We start from the raw sequence: 24,379 nt of genomic DNA on the forward strand, positions 1-24,379 counted from the left end.
TTTACTTAATCACAATTAAAAATACAATAGGAAGCCCCCTTTATTTGGCAAATCCCACCATCGCCATTAAAATCTTTGAAAATCTTTGATAATTGAGACCCATTTGGAGATGAACTTTGACGCTACACGACGATGCCTATATCCACGTCAACGTCTTTTCTCAAACCTCGCTCTCTAACTTAACCAATTTTTACTCAGCTCACAACCATCCTTCTAGTTTTTTTTGCTCTGAATTTACTGCCTCCTCTACTCTGCTAAATCTATCGCACCCCAGTTCAGCTCTTGTCGGCGATTAGTGGGTCATTTTTTGTTTTTGATTCTGAGTCTAAAATTCCCAAGTTATTGCTGTGAAAATTGGTGTTGTTTGATGCGATTGATCTTGGGATGTTGAGTTGAAGCAAATGGGTTCTCTGGAGAATGGATATCCATTGAAGAGAGACCCGCTTCTTCGTTCTTCATCGATTAGCAGAGGCGAAAGGTACCCATTTCTACAGAGACCCAGATCGAGATTTTCTCGGTTTTTGCTTTTTCAAAAGATTGATTACTTGCAATGGATTTGTACTGTGGGTGTGTTCTTGTTCTTCGTGGTTCTTTTTCAAATGTTCTTGCCTGGATCAGTCATGGAGAAGTCTGACATTGCCTTTAAAGATGTGGAGAAAAGTTTAGGGGATTTGGAGTTCTTGAAGGAGTTGGGTATGTTGGAATTTGGGGAGGATATTCGATTTGAGCCGTCGAAGCTTTTGGAGAAGCTTAAGAAAGAGGCAAGAGAAGGGGGTTTTTCATCTTTCAATAGAACTATTAATCGTTTTGGGTATAGGAAACCTCAGCTTGCTATGGTAAGTTTGCTACCACAATCTTAGAAATATTCAGGAATTGGTTCAAATCTTTGAGCTCTGTGATGTCTGATGTTGTTGAACATTGAAATTTCTTTTATTGTCATTTTGTCTTTGAAGGTGTTTTCAGATCTGTTGGTTGATTCTTACCAAGTTCTAATGGTAACCATTGCATCTGCTCTGCAAGAGATAGGATATGCAATTCAGGTAATTCACTGAATGCAAGAGTTTTTACATATAGCCTTTTTTACTCTCAACTTCTGTTATGCAGTTTATTTTTTGGGGGATTTGTGGGGATGTTTGAGGGAAGGTGTATGTGTGAGATCCTACATCGGTTGAGGAGGAGAATGAAAGAACGAAACATTCTTTATAAGGGCGTGGAAACCTCTTACTAGCAGATGTGTTTTAGAAACCTTGAGGGGAAGTTCGAAAGGGAAAGTCCTAGGAGGACAATATCTCCTAGTGGTGGGCTTGGGTCGTTACAAATGGCATTAGTGCTAGACACCGAGCGATGTGCTAGTGAGGAGGCTGAGCCTTGAAGGAGGGTGGACATGAGGCGGTGTGCCAATAAGGACGCTGGGCCCTGAAGGGGGTGGATTGTGAGATTCCACATTGGTTGGGGAAGAGAACAAAATATTCTTTATAAGGGTGTGGAAACCTCTCCCTAGTAGACGCGTTTTAAAATTTTTGAGGGAAAGCCTGAAAAGGAAAGCCCAAAGAGAACAATATTTGCTAGCGGTGGGTTTGAGCCGTTACAAATGGTATCAGAGCTAGACATTGAGCGATGTGCCAACGAGGAAGCTGAGTCCCAAAGAGAACAATATTTGCTAGCGGTGGGTTTGAGCCGTTACAAATGGTATCAGAGCTAGACATTGGGCGATGTGCCAACAAGGAAGTTGAGTTCCAAAAGAGGGTGGACGCGAGGCGGTGTGCCAGCAAGGACGTTGGGCCCTGAAGGGGGTGGATTGTGAGATCCCACATCAGGGAGGAGAACGAAACATTCTTTATAAGGGTGTGGAAACCTCTCCTTAGTAGACGTGTTTTAAAAATCTTGAGGGGAAGCCTGAAAGGGAAAGCCTAAAGAGGTCAATATCTGCTAACGGTGGGCTTGAGCCGTTACAGTAAGCATACAACATGCTGTATTCTGGAATTTCCTATTTCAAATATGTTCAAGGAAAGGATATAGAACGACGACAGCTGTATAATTGTTGGCTACTCCTTGTTGCAGGATGTGGACTGAAATATTTTTCTTCTTTTCAGAACTAAAAACTTAGTTTTGGGAAGGGGCTTTCCATTTACTTCATCAATCTTTACTTTGATACTCCCTTCATTGCTATATCTTGGAATGCTCGTTACGCTCTTCATAGTTATATATTTGAAACTACATCTTTTCCTCATAATAATCATGTTCATTTTCTTCAATGTTATATATTCGATACACCTTTCGGTGTAAGTAGAAGTCGAGAACTAAGTTCAGCAGCTTAATCTTGCTGTGTTTATTTTTACATGATATCTGTCGAGGAGATTATCTAGACAAGCATATAATTTGATATCTTAAGTTTTTGCTTTACAGGTTTATTCTCTTCAGGGTGGACCAGTGAATGATGCTTGGAGGCACATGGGAGTCCCAGTTACTCTAATTCAAACCTGTGATGAGACCGAGGTCATGGTTGATTGGCTAAAGTATGTTAACGCTACTCGTCACAGTGTTTTGACCCTATGACCTTTATTTCTACAGCATTCGATTAACTAAGTTACGTATTGTTTCTAATTATGTTTATGATGTTATTTCCAGCTATGATGGCATACTTATGCACTCTCTTGGAGTGAAAGACGTCTTTTCCTGGTAAGACGTTATGCAAATAACTTTTTTGCAGTTAGTTTTGTGTTCTTATTCCACGAACCGATCCATCTTATCTCGTACTAATAGCGAACTTATGGAAATTTGCCAAATTCAATAAGTTTTGTTGCTTGTTACAGCTTCCTGCAGGAACCTTTCAAATCCTTACCACTCATCTGGACCATCCATGAAGAAACCCTCGGCTTACGCTCTCGAAACTACGCTTCAAATGGGTTATTTGATCTTCTAAATGATTGGGAGAGAGTATTCAACCATTCAACTGTTGTTGTCTTTCCCAATTATGTCATGCCGGTAATGGCTAGTTGATATTTCTGTTAAGGTTTTCTGCAACCTTTGTAAGTTTATAACTTTATTGTAACCTGTGAAGTAAGGAAGTTGTCCCTTCTTATTAATTGGTTTTGTTATATGTATAATTACCACAGATGATCTATTCTGCATTTGATAGTGGGAATTTCTTCGTGATTCCGAGCTTTCCTGCCGAAGCATTGGAAGCAGAAATTGATATCACCTCCGATGCTGATAATCCGCGTGCAAAAATGGGCTATGCAAATGACGACTTGGTTATTGCCATTGTTGGAAGCCAATTTTTGTATAGGGGCATGTGGCTAGAACATACAATGATGTTGCAGGCCATGTTGCCACTACTTCACAAATTTTCTTTGGATGAGCATTCCAATTCTCATCTCAAGATATTTGTTCTAAGTGGGAATTCAAATAGCAACTACACGATGGCTGTCGAGGTGCGTGTCTGCTTTGGTTTACTTTTTTCGTTAATGAATTGCTAGCTTTTATTGAGTCATCCGATTTTCCGCAGGCGATTGCTCAGAAACTGGAATATCCAAGGAGTGTTGTGAAGCATGTTCCTGTCAATGCAGATTCAGACAATGCTCTAAGTATGGCTGACCTTGTTATATATGGTTCTTTTTTGGAAGAGCAATCTTTTCCACAGGTTTTGGTAAAAGCCATGAGCATGGGAAAACCAATCATCGCCCCGGATCTTGCCAATATTAGGAAACACGTACGTTTCTCATTTCTTATCTTCCTACTTTTCGGTAGCGTGTCGTAGACAGGATGATGCTTATTCATATTCTCAACAGTTTGAACACGTCATACATTTGTTTTCAGACATTGTTTAATTCCTTTCACAAATAAGAAAGAATTCGTAAGTAAGAACGAATATGCAACGGAAAGGGACGATCAGATATTCCCCAAAAAAAACGAAGCCAAATGAGACTGGAAACGAGCTCTCAAATTACAATTGCTTAGGGGGTATTTCCAGAGTTCCTTGTTTTCCCTTTTGGCAGTCTTTGAGTTGATTGAAGTCTTTTCTGTGTGGTCTCTTCTTTGTACTTCATACACACGTACGTACGTACGTACATACATTCATACATATATACTTACGTACGTACAAATCCTGGGCAAACTACTGACTGCATTGGCAATAACAACTAGGTTGATGACAGGGTAAACGGCTATTTGTTTCCCACGGGAAATTTCAATGTACTTTCCCAAATTATTTTGGAAGTGATCTCGAAAGGGAGAGTATCGCCACTTGCTCGTAGCATTGCTTCAACTGGACGAGGCACCGTGAAAAACTTGATGGTTTCAGAAACTGTTGTCGGATATGCCTCACTACTTGATGTTGTTCTTAAGCTTCCATCAGAAGCTGCACCAGCTAAGGAAGTCGCCGAAATCCCTTCCAAACCGAAAGAAAAATGGCAGTGGCAGTTATTTGAAGGGGTATCAAATTTGGCCATCCTGCACAGAAACAAAAAAAGTTACACAATTTTAGATGAATTTGAAAAGCATTGGAACCAAACTAAAAAGGGGAAGCCTGGTAATCCTATTGCTTTTAATGAGTCATTTGTATATGATATATGGGAGGAGGAAAAACAAACAGTGATGTCTAATATCAAAAGAAGAAGAGAGGAAGAAGAGGTGAGATTATAAGCTGTTCATCTTTGGTTTTCTATGATTTATATTGATTTTGTATTTCTTCAATATTCATTGATACTTGAATTTGACAGATAAAAGATAGAACCGAACAACCTCATAGCACGTGGGAGGAGGTGTATCGAAGTGCTAAGAGGGCTGATAGGTCTAAGAATGATTTGCATGAGAGGGATGAAGGGGAGCTTGAAAGGACTGGACAACCATTATGCATCTATGAACCTTACTTTGGGGAAGGAGTTTGGCCTTTCCTGCACCGATATTCTCTTTATCGTGGAATCGGGCTGGTAGGTTGCGCAAAATTTTTGTTATTTTTTTGTTTTCCGTGTGCAAACTTGAGGTTGAAAGACTTTTTCTTTAAATATCATCCTATGACAACCATGTGCTTTTCTGAATTATGCGATCATTATAATGGTTTTTTTATTTTTATTTTTTAACTTCAATGATATTCATATATGTGAATTAATAATGTCAATTCTGCTTGTGAGATCTCACGTCGATTGGAGAGGGAAACAAAACATTCCTTATAAGAGTGTGAAAGACTCTCCCTAGCAGACGTGTTTAAAACCTTGAGGGGAAACCCAGAAGGGAAAGTCCAAAGAGAACAATATCGGCTAGCGGTAGGCTTGAGCTGTTATAAATGGTATCAGAGCTAGAGACCATAACAGTGTGCCAGCAAGGACGCTGGGCCCCTAAAGGGTGGATTGTGAGATCCCACATCAGCTGAAGAGGGGAACGAAGTATTCCTTATAAAGGTGTGGAAACCTCTCCCTAGCATACGCATTTTAAAATCTTAAGGGAAAGCCTAGAAGGGAAAGCCCAAAGAGGACAATATCTGCTAGTAGTAGGTTTAGGTTGTTACAAATGGTATCAGAGCTAGACATCGGGTGGTGTGCCAGCAAGAACACTGACCCCCAAGTGGGTGAATTGTGAGATCCCACCTCAGTTGAAGAGGGGAACGAAGTATTCCTTATAAGGCTCTGGAAACCTCTCCCTAGCAGACGTGTTTTAAAACCTTGAGGTGAAGCCCAAAAGAGAAAGCCCAAAAGACATTATCTACTAACGGTGGGCTTGGACTTGGGCTGTTACACTGCTTAACTTCAATTGTTTGCAAGGTTCGTTGTTGATACTTAACTAATTTAGATAATTGTATTGGAGGTTAGTATTGTTTTCAGGCTTCTTTAAATTTGATATTCTAAAATTTAGATGCAATACAGGAGTGTCTGTTAATCCTTTGTTTATAATCTCTGAATGTTGTTTTGAAGTATTCTGGACGATTCCTCAAGATGGAGTGTCTTAGCTTGAGAGTTTTGTAATTGTTTCCCGCTTTCAACTAATGTTAGTTCGGAAGTTGCTGACCTGGAGTTCGTGTTCTTCGAAATTTTTATATCTTTTCATCAACCAATGAAAAGTCGTTTCTTATTCAAAAAATGAAAAAAAAAGAAAAATGAGTAGTTTTCATGTTTCTTCTTTAGTGAAATATTTCTTTACCAAAGAAAATATGCTTGATGAAAGAACATTTTCATTTCCCATCAAAAGTTGATGTCAGTTACCATCTTAATGTAGATGTTAAATGTTATTCCTGCAGTCGAGTAAAGGCAGGCGACCTGGAACTGATGATGTTGATGCACCGTCACGGCTTCCACTTCTCAGTAACCCTTACTACCGAAATGTACTCGGTGAATATGGAGCCTTCTTTGCAATTGCTAACCGGGTCGACCGCATACACAAGAATGCTTGGATCGGTTTTCAATCTTGGAGAGCCACTGCCAGGAATGTATGTGACATCGCTCTGTCCATGTTTTTTCTGAAGTTTTATTTCTTGAACTCACTTTTACATTTATAGTTTTCTTCTACTGAAACTAAGGAACATAGCTGGTGTTGCATGAGCTTTAGATAGATTATTTACACAAAAGAAGTGAATGTTCAGACTGTTCTATAAGATATTACAAAACTAATCAGCAGATACCTTCCATTGTTTGTTTCTGTGTGAGCGTGGGGCAAGGCAAATCCTCCTTCCTCGTTCCTTGCAATCTTTTGTTAGGAACCACGACCCTGTTAAGAACCATGGATCTCCACAATGGTATGATATTGTCCACTTTGAGCATAAGCTCTCACGGCTTTGCTTTGGGTTTGCCCAAAAGGTCTCATACCAATGGAGATGTATTCCTTACTTATAAACCCATGATCATTCCCTAAATTAGCCAACGTGGGACTCCCTCCCAACAATCCTCGACAATCCTCCCCTCGAACAAAGTACATTATAAAGCCTCCCCCGAGGCCTATGGAGCCCTCGAACAGCCTCTCCTTAATCTAGGCTCGACTCCTTCTTTGGAGCCTTCGAACAAAGTACACCTTTTGTTCGACACTTGAGTCACTTTTGACTACATCTTCGAGGCTCACAACTTCTTTGTTCGATATTTAAGGATTTTCTTGACATGACTTAGTTCAGCCATGGCGGCTCTGATACCATGTTAGGAATTACGGATCTCTACAATGGTATGATATTGTCCACTTTGAGCTTTTCGTTTTCCCAAAAGGCCTTTTATCTATTCCTTACTTATAAACCCACAATCATCCTTTTAATTATCATATGTGGTACTCTCTCCCAACAATCCTCGACATCTTTCTGGATGGTAGAACAATATTTTGACAAAGAAAAGCAAGGCGCTTTTGTCTAACCAATGGTGTGGTTGAATAGGCATCGCTGTCAAAAATCGCTGAAACTGCATTATTAGATGCAATTGAGACGCGACGATATGGAGATGCACTCTACTTTTGGGTGCGGATGGACTCGGATCCAAGAAACCCGCTACAGCTTGATTTTTGGTCATTTTGTGATTCGATAAATGCTGGAAATTGCAAGTAAGACCTGAAAATTCATGCTCAAGTTTTTGTACTGAAACATCTGAACTCTCTTTATACAATCTTCTGATATCAATTCGTTGCCTATGCCCTTTTTGTTTATAGGTTCGCGTTCTCCGAGTCATTGAAGACGATGTATGGTATAAAAAGTGATCTCGAGTTTTTACCGCCCATGCCTGCAGATGGCTATACATGGTCCTCTATGCAGAGCTGGGTTCTACCAACCGGATCTTTTCTCGAATTTGTCATGTTTTCAAGGTTTGTAAGAGATCATTCTCCTATCTTCACTGCACCATGGCTTTAGTTCATTCATTTCTTTTGTCTGCAGAATGTTCGTTGATGCCTTAGATGCGCAAATGTACGACGAACACCGGACAAGTGGACGGTGTTATTTGAGTTTGTCCAAAGTAACGCCCCTCGTCCTTTTAGATGTCAACATGGAACTATGAGCATTTCATTGTAATTGCTAGAGTTGAACTGTACTTTTATTTACAGGACAAGCACTGCTACTCCCGGCTACTCGAGCTCCTCGTAAACGTTTGGGCATATCACAGTGCAAGGCGTATGGTGTACATGAACCCCGAAACCGGCGCAATGCAAGAGCAACACAAGTTCGACACACGGAGAGGCAAAATGTGGATCAAATGGTTTTCATACGGCATGATAAAGAACATGGACGAGGAGTTAGGAGAGGAAGCAGATACCGACCACCCCACGAGACGGTGGTTGTGGCCATCGACAGGCGAAGTGTTTTGGGAAGGCATGTACGAGAGAGAGAAGAATTTACGATATCGACAGAAAGAGAACAGAAAGCAAAAGAGTAAAGCTAAGCTAGACAGAATGAGACATAGGAGACACCAAAAGGTTATAGGAAAGTATGTAAAGCCTCCACCAGAGATGGAAAATTCAACCACAACAATGGGTACAGAAGCTATTTTGTGATGGAAATTGGAAGGTTAGTGAAAAAAGTAGAGTCTAATCTTAAATTCATTTCATTTTTAACATCTTTTTTGTTGTGTTAAAAAATTATTGTTCTACATTGTTCTTGACCGACTGCTGCCATTGTATGTTGTTCACTCACATGTATTATATTATGTTGTTTTTGTATGCCATTTCACTTCTAAATGTAAATCTAATACTCTTTGGAAGTGGGTAAATTTGGATGGTTTATGTTCGGAAGAGTTTTATCGACTTAGACTCGGTTATGAATTTTAGGATATGTTTCTATGACCATTTTGTTCATTGTTTCTCTCCCTCTCTCTCGACTTGGACTCAGTTATGAATTTTAGAGTATGTTTCGATGACCATTCTGTTCTCTCTACCTCTCTTGACTTGGACTCGGTTATGAATTTTAGAGTATGGTTCAATGGTCATTCTGTTCATTGCTTCTCTCTCCCTCTTTCTTGACTTGGAGACTCGGGTTATGAATTTTAGGGTATGTTTCAATGGCCATTCTCTTAGTTGCTTCTCTCTTCCTCTCTATCGACTTAGACTCGGTTATGAGTTTTAAGGTATACTCTTCATTGTTTCTCTCCTAGACTTGGTTATGAATTTTAAAGTATGTTTCAATTATATCTTATAACCCAAAAATAACACTGCTCGTTGGAGATTTTTTTTAAGGTATGGACAAAAAATTTAAAGTTTAGTATAAATTGAAAACTTTCCCCTCGAAAGTGGGTATAATTAATTTTTGTAGGATTATAATTCACTTCTTACAAAAAAAAAAAAAAAATTAATGTTTAATTTTTGTGGTTATTAATGTGGTTCGATTTACAAAGAATAGGATTTCATCCAATAACACATTAATAAAATTAGTTGGTCGGGATTAGACTGAATTAGGGTCGGATAGAGTGGGTAGAGAATTTTTATACGAACAACGGTGAGGAAATGATTTGAATTTTAGAAAGTATGTTTAATTTTATCTCATATATATATATATTTTTTTTTGTAAAGAAAAAAAAAAATCTATATATTAAAAAAATAATGAAAATTTCGAAAATAAACTATAATTTTGAGAAAGAGATGAAATACATTTTCTTCACTAGAATTTGCAAATTTGTAGGGTTATTATTTGAAGAACAATTTAAATTATTTGAGTTCATTTGAATTTAACAATTAAAAAATAAAAAGAATAATATTGAAAAAGAATAAAAATTGACCATTTAAATATATAGTTTAAGTTAATGAGCTAAGATTTTGTTAGTATGATTGACGAGTATAAAGACAAAATTAACCAACTCAATTCTGCAGATATGGAAACGAAGGATTTTGATTTTGATTTTGATTTTGATTTCGATTTCGATTTTGATTTTGATTTTGATTTTGATTTTGAATCCAACCAACAATCTTCTTCTTCTCTTGCAATCTATAAATTCTCCATCTTCTACCTTAATTTCTGATTTTCTTTTTACCTTTTTGGCCGATTTGCTGAGGGTTTTAGGGGCTTCAACACCAAGATCTTTCTTCAATTGCAGCTGTGTTTCTGTTCCCAAATATGAAAGATTTCAACACTGATTTGTTCGATCCCAGAGCCGCGATTGACTCGGATTATGTGCTCGCTGCTTCCACTTCGTCGCCGGATTCTGATTTTGGTTTCGCTTTTGACGACAGTAACTTTTCTGATCGCTTGCTAAGGATTGAGATCGTTGGAGGCTCCGATGAAACTGAGCCGGATTTTGCTGGCCGTAGTAGCGTCCTTGATTGGGCTCGCCGAAAGAGGAGGAAAGAAGAAAGGAAAACGGAAAATTGTGAGTTCTACTCAACTGTGTTTTTTCTCCTTTTCGTTTCTCAGAATCATTCTTTTCTTCTTCTTTCTACATTTAGACGAGTTAGATTTTTTTGTTGGATTAGTGTAGCTAGCTTCATCAGCGATTCTGGTTTACGAAGAACCTGACAGAATTCGAAGATTTTTTTTCCTTTTCCAAAAATAATTTTCGGTTTCAGGGCCGTTTCTACTACTAGCTCAAATCCATCTTGAGTTTGCTGATGTTCTTTTTGTCTCTGGGCCTTGAATTCATAGAAAATTACTTTTAGAATTCAGAATAGATTGTATGAGTTTGCTTCAAGGCACGTCAAGCTGAGGAAACGAAAGGGGAAATGTTCGATTTGAAGTTTACGTTCTTAATTTTTAATCATAGGCTTCTGTACTTTGGATGGATTCCAGATTCTACCAAGCTCCATTTTCTCTGTTTTATATTCTTGTGTATAGAACACTCATGTTGGAATTTTTTAGCAATTTATTTCTTAATTTTGTTCATACTTTACAAAGTTTCATACAGGGTTTCTAATATTAAAAGGTTGATGTTAAAGGGTTATCATGGTCGATCTTTCCTGAAAGAACATATAAAAAAAGTTCGGGGAATATGTTACTTGAATTGCAGCTGCGTATGGTAAATCTGGAGCTTTTCTACAAATTTTCTTTCTTGGTATGAAATATTGGAGTATCGAGAGATCAATTTATACTTTCAGTGTGGAACATTTTCATTTTCTTCCAATATGTTAGTGGGATCACTTACTTTCTTGATGCATTGATGGTGGAACTTCTCTTTTGACTGTTTCGTGCGTGGAAAAATCGACCAGAATAAGTAATTCCTTTACGTTTTTTCACTTAGTTCTCGATCTCGGTAAATGCCCACAGCAGCAAGTTTTAACCTGTGATGATCCTGATATGGTCGAGGTCTTGTCCTTAGAGAATCCAGATGAGGGACCTGTGGCAATGATTGAAGAATCACTATCAGGTAACAGAAAGTCTAATAAGAATTTCTTTGGTCGAATCAAAAGTTGATATGATCAGGGTTTTGTTGATACATGGAGGCGTTTTTGCAGGTGATGAAGCTGCCAATGGCAATGATTTAAATTTGGATTCGTCTACCGTGACGAGGGTGAAGACCTTGCATATTAGCTCTCCTATTTTGGCGGCCAAAAGCCCGTTCTTCTATAAGGTAAATGTTAATCGTCTTTATTGACCTTGTTTCATGACAATCATGCACAAAAATCCCAAGATATTTCCTTTTCTCACTATCTTATAAACTTCTAGTTGTTCTCAAATGGTATGAAAGAATCCGACCAACGACTTGTGACCTTGCGGATCAGTGCCTCTGGTAAGAAATAACTTATAAAATTTCTTTCCGAACGAAAACCGTTGAATGATTATGTTTTGGTTGTGTTATAAAGAGAAAGATGACTTGCTGTATGATGTCTTTTTACTTGGAACAGAGGAAGCTGCTCTGATGGAGTTGTTGAACTTTATGTACTGCAATAGCTTGTCTGTTACCAAAGCTCCTGCTTTATTGGACGTGCTAATGGCTGCTGATAAATATGAGGTTTCTTCATGCATGAGGTATTGCAGCAGAGAATTGCGACTTTTGCCTATGACACCTGAGTCTGCATTGCTCTATTTGGATCTTCCTTCCAGTGTTTTAATGGCTGAAGCCGTCCAATCACTGACCGATGCAGCGAAACAGTACCTTGCTGGTCGTTATAAAGACTTAATCAAGTAAGTTCACATTTCTCATGAAGATCACATATTATAGTTTTTGTATTTTTCTTCGTATTTTATTCTCTATAATCTATTATTTTGATCTGAATGGAAGAAAGTATGAAAATTATGACTTCAACGTTCCTTTGGTCGATCTTGTTATAGTCTTCTTTGTGAATTGGAAAATGTTAAATTTTAACTGTGTATTTTATTTTATAAAAATGAATGTTAATACTTTGTGAAAAGTGAAGAAACCTTTATTCAATCCTCCCATCCTAGTACCGCCAACGCCTGGTCGACCTCTCGTGATGTATCTGTAAGTAATGAAAGCATTCATGAGTTTTGTCTGTCCTTGGTCACCACGGTGAAACTGGTAGGAAAAAAAAGGTGTATCTGGTTAAGTGTAAGTAATGAAAGCATTTATAGTTTCTCTTCTTTCTCTCTCTTGACCAATGCTTCGGCTTCCCTCACTCAAGATCCGACATTGTGAAACAGGTGTATCGTGGTAGGCCTTAGATTGAATATAGAAGGAAAGACGGATCTATTAGACTTAAAGTTAAAAGTGTAGGACCTATTGGACACTTCTGAAATTTAAGGAACCTAACATGAAAGTTTAGAGACGGATCTTGTAATGTAACTTAAAATATTATATCGGATGTTTAAATAAGTCGGGATACCAGAGGAGTCGATTTGAAGAAGCCAACTTGAGACATTGGGAGTTTCATGCATGCTGAAGGAGTCGATCTTAAATTAGATAAGCTATTAGTATAGCTTGAAACCGTACTCTTTATGCCTTCTTTGTTAGGTGTTTTGTTATTTGATTTAGATTTGATTTAGTTATTTGGATTAGATTTGATTTAGTTATTTGAATTAAATTTGATTTATTCATACCAAATTTGTTTTTATGTGTAATAGTTTTAAGTGTAATAGCCAACTTCATTGAGTGTCTCCCAATTCTTTTGATCTTTTCAGTTTTCTCTATTCTTAACATTTGATATCAGAGCCATGCCCTAAACTTAGCCGAGTTAAAACATTTGGTATTAGAGTCATGCCCTAAACGTAGCCAAGTTAAAACATTTGGTATCAGAGCCATGCCCTAAACGTAGCCAAGTTAAAACATTTGGTATCAGAGCCATGCCCTAAACGTAGCCAAGTTAAAACATTTGGTATCAGAGCCATGCCCTAAACGTAGCCAAGTTAAAACATTTGGTATCAGAGCCATGCCCTAAACTTAGCCAAGTTAAAACTAGGAGCAGTAGTCTTCTACTTGTGTCATAATAAAAGTATGTCGATGGAGAGTTCATTTGTGTAGCCTGTAATTCCGAAATTTGATGGGTACTATGATCATTGGGCGATGCTCATGGAAAATTTTTTGCGTTCAAAGGAGTACTGGGGTTTGGTGGAGAATGAGATTTCTGTAGCAACAGAAGACATCGTTTTCACATATGCTCAGAAGAAGCACGTTGAAGATTAAAAGGAAAGATTTGAAAGCAAAGAATTATCTATTTCAAGCATTACATCGTTCGATCTTGGAGACAATCCTCAACAAGGATACAACAAAGAACATATGGGATTCTATAAAGCAGAAATACCAAAGTTCGACACGGGTAAAGCATGCACATTTGCAAGCTCTTCGGAATGAGTTTGAAATGCTTCACATGAGGCTGGAGAATTTGTAAATGAGTATTTTGCTCGAACCCTTAGCATAGCCAACAAGATGAAACTAAATGGTGCGAACAAAGGAGATGTTGAAGTAGTTGAAAAGATTTTGAGATCTACGACTCCCAAGTTTGATTATATTGTGTGTTCCATTGAGGAGTCCAAGGATACAACCATCTTAACCATCGATGAGTTGCAAAGCAGCCTGTTTGTGCATGAACAACGCATGAGTTCTCATGTTGATGAAGAACACGCTTTGAAGATCACTCATGGTGAACAATCTGGAGGAAGGAGTCAAGGTCGTGGAAGTTTTAGAGGCAAGAGGAAGGGGACGAGGCAGACAAACCTTCAATAGGGCCATAGCGGAGTGCTATAATTGTCACAAGCTAGGACATTTTCAATGGGAATGTCAAAGCAAGGAGAAGGAGGCAAACTATGCAGAGACTCAAGAAGAGATGTTGCTGATAGCTTACGTGAATATGAATAAGACCAACAGAGAAGATATGTGGTTCCTTGACTCGGGATGTAGCAATCATATGTGTGGGAAGAGGAATATTTTTCAGATTTTGATGGAAGTTTCAGAGATTCAGTGAAGCTGGGCAACAACTCAAGCATGGTTGTAATGGGAAAGGGTAATGTACGGCTGCAAGTGAATGGAATCATACAGATAATCACAGGAGTGTTCTATGTGCCAGAGCTGAAGAACAATCTGCTGAGTATTGGGAAATTGCAAGCAAAGGGGGCTTAGCATTTTGTTTCAAAATGGAACATGCATAAAAATGGAACGTGCAAGGTGCTTCATCCCGAGAGAGACTTAATCATGGAGACAAAGATGTCTTTGAATCGAATGTTCGTACTGCATGCTATATCTCAGCTTGTAGCATCCACTTGTTTCAATATAATCACAGAGTGCATCCACTTGTTTCAATATAATCACAGAAGATATTGAGCAACTTTGGCACTATAGGTACAGACATTTGAGCTGTAAGGGATTAAAGACTCTTCAGCAAAAGAAGATGGTGGATGGTTTACAACAGCTCAAGTCTCCAATGAGACTGTATAAAAATTGTCTGTTGGATAAACAACAAAAGACACTCGTTTCCAAAAAGGAGCACATGGCGAGCTTCACAAATTCTCCAATTGGTGCATGCTGATATTTGTGGACCGATCAAACTCATCTCAAACAGCAATAAAAGGTACTTGATTACTTTCACAGAGGNAATCCTCAACAAGGATACAACAAAGAACATATGGGATTCTATAAAGCAGAAATACCAAAGTTCGACACGGGTAAAGCATGCACATTTGCAAGCTCTTCGGAATGAGTTTGAAATGCTTCACATGAGGCTGGAGAATTTGTAAATGAGTATTTTGCTCGAACCCTTAGCATAGCCAACAAGATGAAACTAAATGGTGCGNACATGGGTTTATTTCTTAATAGAAAAATCAGAAGCCTTTGCTATATTTAAAAACTTTAAGATTCATGTTGAGAAGGAAACAACTCATTTATTAAAGCCTTATGAACGGATCGAGGAAGAGAGTTTACATCACAAGAATTCACCAATTTTTGTGATGTAAATGGTATACAAAGACAACTGACAGCTGCATACACACCACAACAGAACGGAATTGTGNGTGTTCCATTGAGGAGTCCAAGGATACAACCATCTTAACCATCGATGAGTTGCAAAGCAGCCTGTTTGTGCATGAACAACGCATGAGTTCTCATGTTGATGNTGAAGCAGTCAACTGGACTGTGCATGTACTGAATTGAAGTCCAACATTGGCTGTAAAAAATAAAACTCCAGAAGAAGCTTGGAGTGGAGTCAAACCTTTAGTTGAACATTTTAGATTNAATCTGGAGGAAGGAGTCAAGGTCGTGGAAGTTTTAGAGGCAAGAGGAAGGGGACGAGGCAGACAAACCTTCAATAGGGCCATAGCGNCCAACATTGGCTGTAAAAAATAAAACTCCAGAAGAAGCTTGGAGTGGAGTCAAACCTTTAGTTGAACATTTTAGATTTTTTGGATGTATCTCTCATGTTCATGTGCCTGACCGTAAAATAACTAAGCAGNAAGAACAATCTGCTGAGTATTGGGAAATTGCAAGCAAAGGGGGCTTAGCATTTTGTTTCAAAATGGAACATGCATAAAAATGGAACGTGCAAGGTGCTTCATCCCGAGAGAGACTTAATCATGGAGACAAAGATGTCTTTGAATCGAATGTTCGTACTGCATGCTATATCTCAGCTTGTAGCATCCACTTGTTTCAATATAATCACAGAGTGCATCCACTTGTTTCAATATAATCACAGAAGATATTGAGCAACTTTGGCACTATAGGTACAGACATTTGAGCTGTAAGGGATTAAAGACTCTTCAGCAAAAGAAGATGGTGGATGGTTTACAACAGCTCAAGTCTCCAATGAGACTGTATAAAAATTGTCTGTTGGATAAACAACAAAAGACACTCGTTTCCAAAAAGGAGCACATGGCGAGCTTCACAAATTCTCCAATTGGTGCATGCTGATATTTGTGGACCGATCAAACTCATCTCAAACAGCAATAAAAGGTACTTGATTACTTTCACAGAGGACTTCAGCAGAAAAACATGGGTTTATTTCTTAATAGAAAAATCAGAAGCCTTTGCTATATTTAAAAACTTTAAGATTCATGTTGAGAAGGAAACAACTCATTTATTAAAGCCTTATGAACGGATCGAGGAAGAGAGTTTACATCACAAGAATTCACCAATTTTTGTGATGTAAATGGTATACAAAGACAACTGACAGCTGCATACACACCACAACAGAACGGAATTGTGGAACGAAAAAATAGAACTATTATGAATATGGTTCGTAGTATGATTTTAGAAAAGAAAATTCCGAAAAGTTTCTGGTCTGAAGCAGTCAACTGGACTGTGCATGTACTGAATTGAAGTCCAACATTGGCTGTAAAAAATAAAACTCCAGAAGAAGCTTGGAGTGGAGTCAAACCTTTAGTTGAACATTTTAGATTTTTTGGATGTATCTCTCATGTTCATGTGCCTGACCGTAAAATAACTAAGCAGGATGATAAGAGTTTGAGTTGTGTTTTGCTGGGAGTTAGTGAAGAGTCAAAGGCTTACCGACCCTATGATCCAACTTCACAAAGGATCATAATAAATAGGGATGTTGTATTCGAGGAAGATAAGAGTTGGGACTGGGATAAGACCTATGAAGAATCCATTATGTGCGATTTGGAATGGGGTGATCAAGAGGAGACAACAAATGTGTTTGATGAAAATGAAGAAGGGAGCAAATCTGATATAGATGCTGCAGAGGAAAATATTTCCTCTGGCTCTTTGGCTGAAGCAAGCTCTCCTTCTCCGGCGGAAGCAAACTCTCCTAGCTCGAATAAGGGGAGGAATAGGAGACCACCCGTCTGGATGAAAGACTATGCAAGAGGAGAAGATCTTTCTGAAGAAGATAATGAAGCTCACTTGGCCATGTTTACCACTACTGATCCTGTAAACTTTGAAGACGCATTGAAAAGTGAGAAATGGAGGCAAGCCATGGATCTGGAAATGGAAGCAATAAACAGAAATGACACATGGGAATTGATGGAGTTACCTGAGGGTGGAAAGAAGGTTGGAGTAAAATGGAAAGAAGACTATTGGAAGTCTGTTCTGACGTAGATATAAATTGATTGCTATTTGTGTTCCGTTTAAAGGAGGAATTGTTAGGTTTTGTTATTTGATTTAGATTTGATTTAGTTATTTAAATTAGATTTGATTGAGTCATACCAGATTTGTTTTTAGTGTAGTCCGTAACCACTTTCATTCTTCAATAGAGTGTGAGATTTCTCTCAATTCTTCTGATCTTTCTAGTTTTCTCTCTATTCTTGACATTCTTTTGATGTTTCATGTATGCTTAAAGAGTCGATCTTAAATTAGTCTGGCTATCAGTATAACTTGAAATCGTACTCTTTATGCCTTCTTTTGATGTTTCATGTATGCTGAAGGAGTCGATGTTAAATTAGTCTGGCTATCAACATAACTTGAAATCGTACTCTTTATGCCTTCTTTTGATGTTTCATGTATGCTGAAGGAGTCGATGTTAAATTAGTCTGGCTATCAACATAACTTGAAATCGTACTCTTTATGCCTTCTTTTGATGTTTCATGTATGCTGAAGGAGTCGATGTTAAATTAGTCTGGCTATCAACATAACTTGAAATCGTACTCTTTATGCCTTCTTTTGATGTTTCATGTATGCTGAAGGAGTCGATGTTAAATTAGTCGGACTATCAGTATAGCTTGAAATCGTACTCTTTATGCCTTCTTTTGATCTTTCATGTATGCTGAAGGAGTCGGTGTTAAATTAGTTGGGCTATCAGTATAGCTTGAAACCGTATTCTTTATGCCTTCTTTTGACGTTTCATGTATGCTGCACCTGCATCTAAATATTTTGGGTTTTGGTAAATATACAAGCTGATGTTGTTACTGTCAGAACTTAAAATAAGTCGCTTCATGAGCTGCATAGGTAATCAAATAAGATGGATAAGACATGCATGAAAACGGATAAAATGACACCATTATGTGCATATGTCAGGTACCAAGAAGATATATTGCAGTTTCCCCTTTCTGGGATAGAGGCAATATTATCTAGTAATGATCTTCTAGTAGCATCAGAGGATGCAGTATTTGACTTTGTTTTGAAGTGGGCGAGGTTCCATTATCCTTCGTTAGAGGAGCGGCAAGAAGTCCTCGGTGTTCGTCTTGCTCGATTCATTCGCTTTCCTTACATGTCCTGCCGGAAGCTTAAGAAGGTATTGACATGTATCGACTTTGATCACGAGGCTGCTTCCAAACTCGTGCTTGAAGCACTCTTTTTCAAAGCTGACTTCCCCCACAGACAACGAGCCTTAATTACCGACGACTCTACTTCCACGAGCCATCCCTTCATCGAGAGGACCTACAAGTATCGGCCAGTTAAGATCATCGAATTAGAACTTCCTCGACAGCAGTGTGTAATATTTCTGGACTTGAAAAGAGAAGAATGTATAAGCTTGTTCCCATCTGGACGAATTTATTCACAAGCATTTCATTTGGGAGGGCAAGGATTCTTCTTGTCTGCTCATTGCAACATGGACCAACAGAGCTCCTTCCATTGTTTTGGATTGTTCTTGGGGATGCAGGAGAAAGGGTCTGTGACTTTTGCGGTGGACTACGAGTTTTCAGCAAGATCGAAGCCGAGCGAAGAGTTCCTCAGTAAATATAAGGGTAACTACACGTTCACAGGCGGAAAAGCTGTCGGGTACCGGAACTTGTTCGGTATACCATGGACTTCCTTCACGGCTGAAGATAGCATTTACTTCATAAATGGCGTCCTTCACCTCAGAGCAGAGCTTACCATCAAGTCATGACCTCCTTTGCTTCATGCTGACACTGTCTGTGTAGTTCTTATAGCTGTTTTATTTATGGTTAGGAGAATAGAAATTTAGGTTTCAGTTTTTATGTTCAATTCTATTACGTTTGAAGGTGAAGCAATGAGAAAAGTTCTCACTAAATTGGATAAAGAAGTATGTATGTATGTAATGTATGAGACCCTTCTTTGCTTCGCCCCACTTTTATATGTTAAAAAGAGGGATAAAACACAGTGGCATGTGGTATTGATAGTTGTGTAATTATCCAACTATTTTGACCAATACCACTTTATTTTTATTTACTTTGACCTCCTTATTTATTTATTTATTATTACTATTATAAAAGTAAATATGGTTCGCTTTCGCGTGTTACGTATTGCAATTATTTCGTTTATACACCCTCGTAAAGAATGCTTCATTTTCCTCTACAGATGTGATCTCACAACGAGTTGAAATGGGGATCTCTCAATGGGATCTTATTATTTTGTTTATACACCCGGGTAAAGAATGCTTCATTTTCCTCTACAGTTGTGAGATCTTATAATGGGTTGATATGGGGATCTCACAATCTACTTCTCTTGAGCTTGTTATGTATTGTCATTAGTCTCACATTTTTTTAATTAAAAAACACGCGTCTACTAGGAAGAGTATTTATACCATAAGAGCATTTTTTTTTAAAGTTCGAGGAACTAATAATTTCTTATAAGGGTATTATTTTTTTTTTCTAAAGTTTAAGGATATTAATGAAAATTTTGAAAGTTGAGAGAGTTATTTTTGAAATAAAATACAAAGTTGAGAGTTATTGATGAAAAATGTTGATACGTTTTAATTGCATTAAATATAACGTCCATGTCCCAATGTTAAGATTTGAAATCTGGATTCAATTTAGTATTTGATGGTGACATCTTTCCAGCATCATGATTATATTATCTACTCTATCCAACCCGATTTATAGTATGTTTTGTTTTCACTCACATGTTTTTTAGAAAAGTTCACCGGATGTCACACTTTTTTAATGATAATTTTATATTGTTAAGATTGTTTTGAGCTGTGGTCTCAATTCATTCATTTAGCTCTTGTTTACTCGAGCATTAAATTAATGAACTTTGAATACAATTTTAAGAAGTTATTGACATTATATAAATTTTTAAATATGACGTGATATGATGATAAGATGAAAATTTTTCTAACATTATTGATGTACCTACTCCTATCTTTGTTAACACTAAGACACATACTTAATTGTTGCATTATTTTATTTCGTGGGCCTTAAACGATTGTTAAATACAAAAAATTATATTATTATTGCACTATAGTTTTTTTTTTAATGATTCGACACGATGATCAAATGTTGATTGGGCATGCTCGGCCCAACGACGGTGTTTATTTGGTTTTATTTGAGTCATACTATCTACCTAACCCAATACCTATACGTCAACGATGTGGCTTCAAACCACATCGGACAATTTAAATAGATGAGAGTTATTCTTGTCTCGATAGAATTAATGACAACAAGAAATCTGAACTGTGATTAAATCGCTTGACTATGTCTTAAAGAGGATGGAACGGGGAAGGACAAGTTCAAATCACTTACAATAAACAACTTGTAAGATCCCATATTGGTTGAGAGGAGAACAAAACGTTCTTTACAAGAGTGTGGAAACCTCTCCCTAACAGATGCGTTTTAAAACCTCGAGGTTGACGACGATACATAACGGGCTAAAACGAACAATATCTGTTAGCAGTGGACTTGGACTCTAATATCGTGATATCCCACATCCGTTGTGAAAACCTCTCCCTATCATATGCATTTTAAAACCGTGAGGCTGACGACAATACGTACTAGGCCAAACAACAGTGTGCTTAAGCTGTTAAATGACTCTAAAAAGGAAGGAATTAATGGATTAGGAACCGATGATAGTAGTAGTTGAGGCAAAGTACACTTTCGAGTTTGTTTATTAAAAACGAACGCATTAAAAAAAGAATTTCCATTAATCACAAACTCTACAATATTCATATATTATTAAAATGATTATTTTAAAAAAAATGTAAATTGTAATAAAACTTATGATAATAAAATTGTTAATTAATATGAATATATTAACTAATTTACTTTATGAGATTAATAATAATTATTTTTTATAGTATTTTATTTAAATTATACTATTTTATAGCACTTTCCCATATGGGAAAATTCAACCATAAAATATTATGAGGTAATTTATTTATTTTCTTTATATATATATATATATATATAATGAGATTATTAGGTAGATAAAGATAATTTATGTCAATAATTTAATGGGTTGCCATTAGAATATAAATAGGTTTTTAGGGTTAGTTGATGTCGTTTATTGATTCAATAAAACAATTTTATGATGTAAAGCAAAACCTAACAATTAAACAATAATCAATTATATATATCGCAAATATTTAATTATCCGCCTATATTTATATAATATTCTGTATCTAATGACTCCGACATTCTTCAACGACATGGTCACGTTAGTATTTTTAAGAGTGAAAATTATCTCTCCAGACCAACACGTGTCATTTTAACATGTTTTGTCCTCACCCACAGAAAAATTCTTAAGAGTTCAATAAAAAATAAAATAAAAAATTGCACGTGGTTGGTATAAATAGTAACTATCAATTTTTTAAATAATTTTTAACGTTCAGATTTCAACATACTTATTTTACTAAAAAAAAACATGTTTTATATATATATATATATAATTAAGATTTATTTAATTTATATATGAAAATATTAATTACTTATACCAAATATGCTTAATTTAATATTAAAGACATAACCATCTTTCTTTTTATATTCAAAGACTCTAACCCCACTCATAATTGTAACTTAATCATTGATAACTTTGTTCGAGTCAAATATTATTTCATTTCCCTATTGGAAGTTTTATTATATATTTTTTTTAAGTCAATAATTGATCAATATGGTCAAAATTAACATAACTCAATGATAATGAACACGTAATTCGTCGATTAAATGTTTGATTCTTTGGTCTAGATTTTGTTGAACGAAAAAAGTCGTTATACACTTGAACATAAAATACTTGGTTTACATAGCGATAATGTCATTAAGGTCGAAATATCTACCGACGATTCTCTAAGTCCGTCTTATTTGTAGCTATTCTTTAATAACCCTTGAATGTATCTTTAAAAAAAATGGTTTAAAATGGGCGACCTCTCTGTTTTGGCTCGACCAAAACCAAGTGAGTTGGGAGAGAGAGAGAGTAGCATAAAAACAACTCAAAAGGTGTAATTCTTCTTTCCAATGGGTGCCAGGCTAACATGGATTCTTCTCATAACTCATAATCATAGAGTATGCAACCAACAAGCCGAAGGGGTCTTCTCAAATCCCATTTAGTTTTGATTCTTAATATCATTAACTCTTCTGATCATTGTTCTCCCCTTCGCCGCGCTCTTTAAATCAACACCCACCACCGTCCACGGCGGCTCACGACGGCCATATCTCAATTGAGGCGATTTTTTGTTTATTTGGGTTTCTCAATCATCGCAACCCCATCATCGTTTTTGTTGTTGAAACCAGAAATTCTGGCTTGCTTCTCAAGAAACACCTTATTTGATTCATGGGTTTTGCTTCTTCTTCTCAGTGATGGAGCTAAGGAAAAACTGGTATGATTCTAACTTCTGGGTGGTGTTTTTTTGGTTATTGATGTTGTTTTCGTGCTCTGTCTCGTATGAAGATGCCGATTCTTTTAGTGGGTTTGTTCATAAATATGCCAATAACTCTGAATCAAAGCCTAGAACAGGGGTTTTATATAACATCACTCTGCCTTCAAATTTTTCTGGGATTCAAGTTTCTTATATTAGATTAAGGAGTCGCAGTTTTTGGGTTAGAGGAGCAAATTTGAGATGGGTTTCTTTTCCTCCAAGAATCACTTCAATCCCTCGTGTAAAGAGAATAGCTATAATCTTTGAGAATTTGGGGAATTGGTCATCAAATTTCTATAAACTGCCTGGTTATACTCTTGTTGCTCCTGTAATTGGGTTCACTGTTTATGATTCTTCTTCAAATTCAAGCACATTTAGCAGCCAAAAGCTCCATCTACGCATAACAGGAACAAACCCCATTTTGGTGATGTTTCCTAAACTAAAATTGGGAGAAAATGGTGAGATTAAGCCACAATGTGTGAGGTTTGGAGCTGGTGAGGCTTTTGAATTGAAGAACATGACAGGGCCAAGCTTGTGTTCTGCTACTGATTATGGCTATTTTTCTCTTGTCATTCCAAATCCAAAGGAGAAGAAGAAGAAGAAAGGCATGTTGTGGGCATGGTGGGTGGCTGGGTTTGGAGGTGGGTTGGCTGTGTTAGCTTTGATGGGTTTAGCTTTAGTAGCAATTTTGAGGTTTGTGAGGAGGAAAAACCTTAAGGATATGGAGAAAGAGTCTGAATTTGGGGAGAGTTTCGATACTATTTGGATCGGAAAAAGTAGAATGCCTTCTGCTTCAATGGTAAGAACACAACCTGCTCTTGAAGATAGCTATGATTCTTGATTTCTTTCATGTTTGTACATCTGTTCTTGATGTGTTCTAACAGATGTGTTCATAGCTTCACATCGTTTCAATAAGATCATTCTTAAGTTATACTGATTTGTTCGATTTTTTGTTCTTCATATCGTTTCGATGCAACTGAAGGTATTGAAAATCGAGGTGTGTTCAATTCGAACGACGAACAGTTGCTTAGCTGTTTCTTTTTGGTTAGGGACTCGATATAAACAGTTGCTTAGCTATTTGTTTTGGGAGAGTTTTATATGTGTTCATAGCTTCACATCATTTCAATAAGATCATTCATATTAGTGTTTCAACTACTAAATTATACCAATTTGTTCGAATTTTTGTTCTTCATATCGTTATCGAAAATCGAGGTGTGTTTGATTCGAACGATGAACAGTTGCTTAGCTATTTCTTTTTGGTTAGGGAATCGGTATAAACAGTTGCTTAGCTATTCGTTTCGGGAGAGTTTTATCTTTGTATATCTGTTCTTGATGTGTTGATAGCTACATATCATTTCAGCTACTAAATTATACCGATTTGTTTGACTTTATGTTCTTCATATCGTTATCGAAAATCAAGGTGTGTTCGATTCAAACGATGAACGGTTGCTATTTCTTTTCGGTTTGGGAAGTTGAAGTTGAATTCATCATATAAAACAGAGTGGATTTACTTGGAAAGTTTGATAGAACACAGCAGGTTAAGTCAAGTCAATTAAGGACAGTAGCATAAAGAAATCAGCCAAACATAAGAAAATGTTAGCTTCCAACTATGGATGTGAGTGTTTTGGAGCTT

The 24,379-nt window shown here is 37.1% G+C and overlaps 3 protein-coding genes across 3 annotated transcripts; all 3 read left to right on the forward strand.

The window, feature by feature from the left end:
- The first annotated feature begins 105 nt into the window (after window positions 1–105).
- LOC111807364 lies at window positions 106–8,736 on the forward strand. Its single transcript, XM_023693061.1, has 14 exons — window positions 106–836; window positions 954–1,040; window positions 2,407–2,516; window positions 2,629–2,679; window positions 2,814–2,985; window positions 3,117–3,434; window positions 3,509–3,712; window positions 4,147–4,632; window positions 4,722–4,931; window positions 6,233–6,421; window positions 7,346–7,509; window positions 7,615–7,767; window positions 7,838–7,916; window positions 8,005–8,736. Exons 1-14 carry the CDS (start codon window positions 402–404, stop codon window positions 8,449–8,451), a joined length of 3,105 nt encoding a protein of 1,034 aa, XP_023548829.1. The 5' UTR covers window positions 106–401; the 3' UTR covers window positions 8,452–8,736.
- A 976-nt stretch (window positions 8,737–9,712) lies between these two features.
- LOC111807365 (BTB/POZ domain-containing protein POB1-like) lies at window positions 9,713–19,375 on the forward strand. The gene is made up of 6 exons (XM_023693062.1): window positions 9,713–10,256; window positions 11,121–11,246; window positions 11,335–11,450; window positions 11,546–11,609; window positions 11,725–12,004; window positions 18,234–19,375. The coding sequence occupies exons 1-6, from the start codon at window positions 10,004–10,006 to the stop codon at window positions 19,045–19,047; spliced, it is 1,653 nt and encodes a 550-aa protein (XP_023548830.1). The 5' UTR covers window positions 9,713–10,003; the 3' UTR covers window positions 19,048–19,375.
- Window positions 19,376–22,269: 2,894 nt separating this feature from the next.
- Window positions 22,270–23,938, forward strand: LOC111807367. The gene has a single exon (XM_023693065.1). The coding sequence runs from the start codon at window positions 22,688–22,690 to the stop codon at window positions 23,585–23,587; it is 900 nt and encodes a 299-aa protein (XP_023548833.1). The 5' UTR covers window positions 22,270–22,687; the 3' UTR covers window positions 23,588–23,938.
- Window positions 23,939–24,379: the final 441 nt, after the last annotated feature.

The sequence above is a fragment of the Cucurbita pepo genome, chromosome LG12 (genome assembly GCF_002806865.2).
Source record: "Cucurbita pepo subsp. pepo cultivar mu-cu-16 chromosome LG12, ASM280686v2, whole genome shotgun sequence".
NCBI lineage: Eukaryota > Viridiplantae > Streptophyta > Magnoliopsida > Cucurbitales > Cucurbitaceae > Cucurbita > Cucurbita pepo.

Bases quoted from the DNA above. Each gene is read 5' to 3' on its own strand.
- LOC111807365 (XM_023693062.1), top strand. From the start codon at position 10,004: ATGAAAGATTTCAACACTGATTTGTTCGATCCCAGAGCCGCGATTGAC. The intron at 11,247-11,334 runs GTAACAGAAAGT...GCGTTTTTGCAG, and splicing joins GATTGAAGAATCACTATCAG to GTGATGAAGCTGCCAATGGC. The intron at 12,005-18,233 runs GTAAGTTCACAT...TGCATATGTCAG, and splicing joins CGTTATAAAGACTTAATCAA to GTACCAAGAAGATATATTGC.
- LOC111807364 (XM_023693061.1), top strand. From the start codon at position 402: ATGGGTTCTCTGGAGAATGGATATCCATTGAAGAGAGACCCGCTTCTT. The intron at 837-953 runs GTAAGTTTGCTA...TTGTCTTTGAAG, and splicing joins GGAAACCTCAGCTTGCTATG to GTGTTTTCAGATCTGTTGGT. The intron at 3,713-4,146 runs GTACGTTTCTCA...AATAACAACTAG, and splicing joins TTGCCAATATTAGGAAACAC to GTTGATGACAGGGTAAACGG.
- LOC111807367 (XM_023693065.1), top strand. From the start codon at position 22,688: ATGGAGCTAAGGAAAAACTGGTATGATTCTAACTTCTGGGTGGTGTTT.